Source organism: Styela clava, chromosome 12, assembly GCF_964204865.1.
Source record: "Styela clava chromosome 12, kaStyClav1.hap1.2, whole genome shotgun sequence".
NCBI lineage: Eukaryota > Metazoa > Chordata > Ascidiacea > Stolidobranchia > Styelidae > Styela > Styela clava.
In genome coordinates this window covers 1,612,006-1,614,761 of record NC_135261.1, presented here as the reverse complement: position 1 = coordinate 1,614,761, position 2,756 = coordinate 1,612,006, and the positions used below count along the sequence as shown (strand labels likewise).

Here is a 2,756-nt window from a genome sequence, read left to right as displayed (position 1 = left end):
TTGTCAGAATGGATTGTGACAATATAAAATTAGAAAAAATGACAAAATGTGTCGGGAGATGAATCTATTCCACGATTCGACACTTTGTATTAGGTAGACCAGGGTGGTCCAAGGTTGTCGGCTCCGCGGGCCACAAAATTATTTTTGCATTGTTCACGGGCCACAATAGTGCCAAGAATAGGTAAACAGTGCAATACAAAACAAACACTTTTATTGTGCAAACACATGGTCATCAGGCATAGCCATTCTAGGCTAATAGAATCCGCATCCAACTTTTAGTTTTCTCTGATTTCCATATTGTTAGCATATATTCCCGACCAATAAGTTAGATAGCCAGATAACAACTCAGACTGCCAAGCACATAATTCAAATTTCAATTTTGCAAGTTGCCTCAGCTAGCCATAACACTATTTAATTCATTGACATCAGTGATGACAATATGTCAAAAGATTTTTCTGATTAATTTTATGCCGAAACAACACGAAATGCGATTTTTTGATTACTCTCCGAATGTGACGCCAGTTTGGACCACCCCGAGGGACATGATAATAGGATAGAAATATGCAAAATTAGGTGTGGTAGAGTACGCATTTCTCGTCATGATTTTTGTAAAAGAATGAAAGTGACAAGGGAGAGAGGCAGAGAGCTAGACTACATAACTATGAATTTTATATACCTAAGTCCCAGTGATGATCCATCTTGGATTAGTTGAGCTCTAGGATAGGTACCATATTTGAGGTGAAAAAATTGAACTCGTGCTCTGAAACTGCGATGTCAAGGTTTTTTTTAATATTTTGAATTGCCTAGTTAGACTTTAACTCCATATCACATTATGTTCTGATGTTTGTCCGGATACGGTACCGGTAATGATTTAAATTAATCGTGTTGGTTTTTTTTTCTCAATGCTATGGAAATATACTTTTTCCTTTGGTGAATCGAACTATTTTTTTCTGAGGAATTCAATGGTAACGTTTTTAGATTGCGCTTGCTTTTATTATATTCTGCAGTGTCGGTTTGCCTATATGGAGGCCCAGACTGTCCTAAATAGAGGGGTTTGCACTTATTGTTATAATTGATGTATTTCAATGTGGGGCTATTCTTGGAATCGAAGACTGTCTTGTAAATCAACCGTCTTGTAAAGGAATGGTATGCTCTAACTGTTATAATTGATGTCTTTCAATGTGGGGCTATTCTCGAAATCGTAGAACTATGCCGTACTGTGGCTTGTGTTACGAATGGCCGAGTGCTATTGCAGTATACTGTGGTTGAAGACAGGATATGTATATTCATCTAACTTTTAAATGTAGTCAATTTTTTATTTACATGACAAATAAACATACTGTTCATGCCAGATTTTTAGTTATCTTGGTTTAAATATGGCAACTCAAGAATTGGAATTGTCTCTTCTGTCAAGGTTCCAAGGAGTTTCTCTCGGAGCTTTATTTGGGGACTGTTTGGGAGCTAAATTTGAAACTAATTGGAGCGTTTTGCCATATGAAAAAGTTATCTCTTATTATGAAACAATCAAAGATAAGGTTGCTATGGGAACACCAAAAGCTGATTCTGGTTTTGTTCATTACACTGATGACACCTGCATGACATTTGACCTTGCTAAATCGCTGACTAAAAATAGGAAGTATAAGCCACAAGATGTTGCTAAGCGATTTACAGAGACGTTTTTTGCTTCGCCAAAAGAAAGGAATTACGGAAGACATGTTGCGAAAGTCTTTAGTAAACTGAAAGAAAACAGTTGCCGTGGTGATGTTTATAAACCAGCAAGTGAACAGTTTGGTGGTTCTGGTTCCTATGGAAACGGTTCCGCTATGAGGGTTTCACCAGTTGCTTTGTTACATCATGATAATATTATCGAGATGTTAACCTTGGTAGTTGCGCAATCTAAGCTAACCCACACAAACCCAAGAGGAATCAACGGTGCCGTACTACAAGCGCTTGCAATTGAAAAAGCTATGACATCGGGAAAAATTGATAATGCTAAAATATTTTGCCAAGAATTATTAGATCAATTTAAAGAAATCACACCTATTAAAGAAGACATGGAAATTTTTGAAAATGGAATGTCAAATGTGATGGAATTACTTGAAAAAGAGAGTGAAGTTACACCAAGAGAAATTGTCTCGAAACTTGGTACGGGTGTGTTAGCTATCCAGGCCGTTCCGCCAGCAATTTTCTTTTTCTTACACTCACTAAAAACTAACAATGTTCCAACATTATCAACTTACAATGGCATGGTTAGAACTGTTCTTTACGCCACTTCTGTGAGCCATGACTCTGACACAGTTGCTTGTATGGCAGGGGCAATAGCTGGCGCATATTATGGAGTGGATTCTATCCCATCAGAATGGGTCACAGCTTGTGAGGGTTCTGATAAGGCTATGAAACTTGCTAATAAGCTGTATAAAATGAATGAGAACAGTAGAAAGAATAAAAAATCTTGACTCGTTATATTGTGAATGGCTCTCGGTGTTTTGTTGTCGTCTCTATAGATTCACTCATCATTGTCTTTGTTTTCTTATTGAGTTCTCGCGACCTTGTTTTGAATATTCCTAAAAAGGGCTGTGGATTCATAGGCCTTCTAATTGATGATTTTAGCTATATTAAAATACAAGCTATTCTCATAGTTTATGGTACAAATTTTTAATATATATTAAAATATAAATATTACTGTTTCATTTTTTAAATTTACCTGTTTGCAGTAAGATGTCTATTTTATTCGTACTAAATATCTTTGATTGTTT

The 2,756-nt window shown here is 36.3% G+C and overlaps 1 protein-coding gene across 1 annotated transcript; it reads left to right on the top strand.

Moving 5' to 3' along the window:
• The first annotated feature begins 1,376 nt into the window (after nt 1-1,376).
• Nucleotides 1,377-2,456, top strand: LOC120329752 (ADP-ribosylhydrolase ARH3-like). The gene has a single exon (XM_039396530.2). It carries the CDS (start codon nt 1,377-1,379, stop codon nt 2,454-2,456), a length of 1,080 nt encoding a protein of 359 aa, XP_039252464.2.
• Nucleotides 2,457-2,756: the final 300 nt, after the last annotated feature.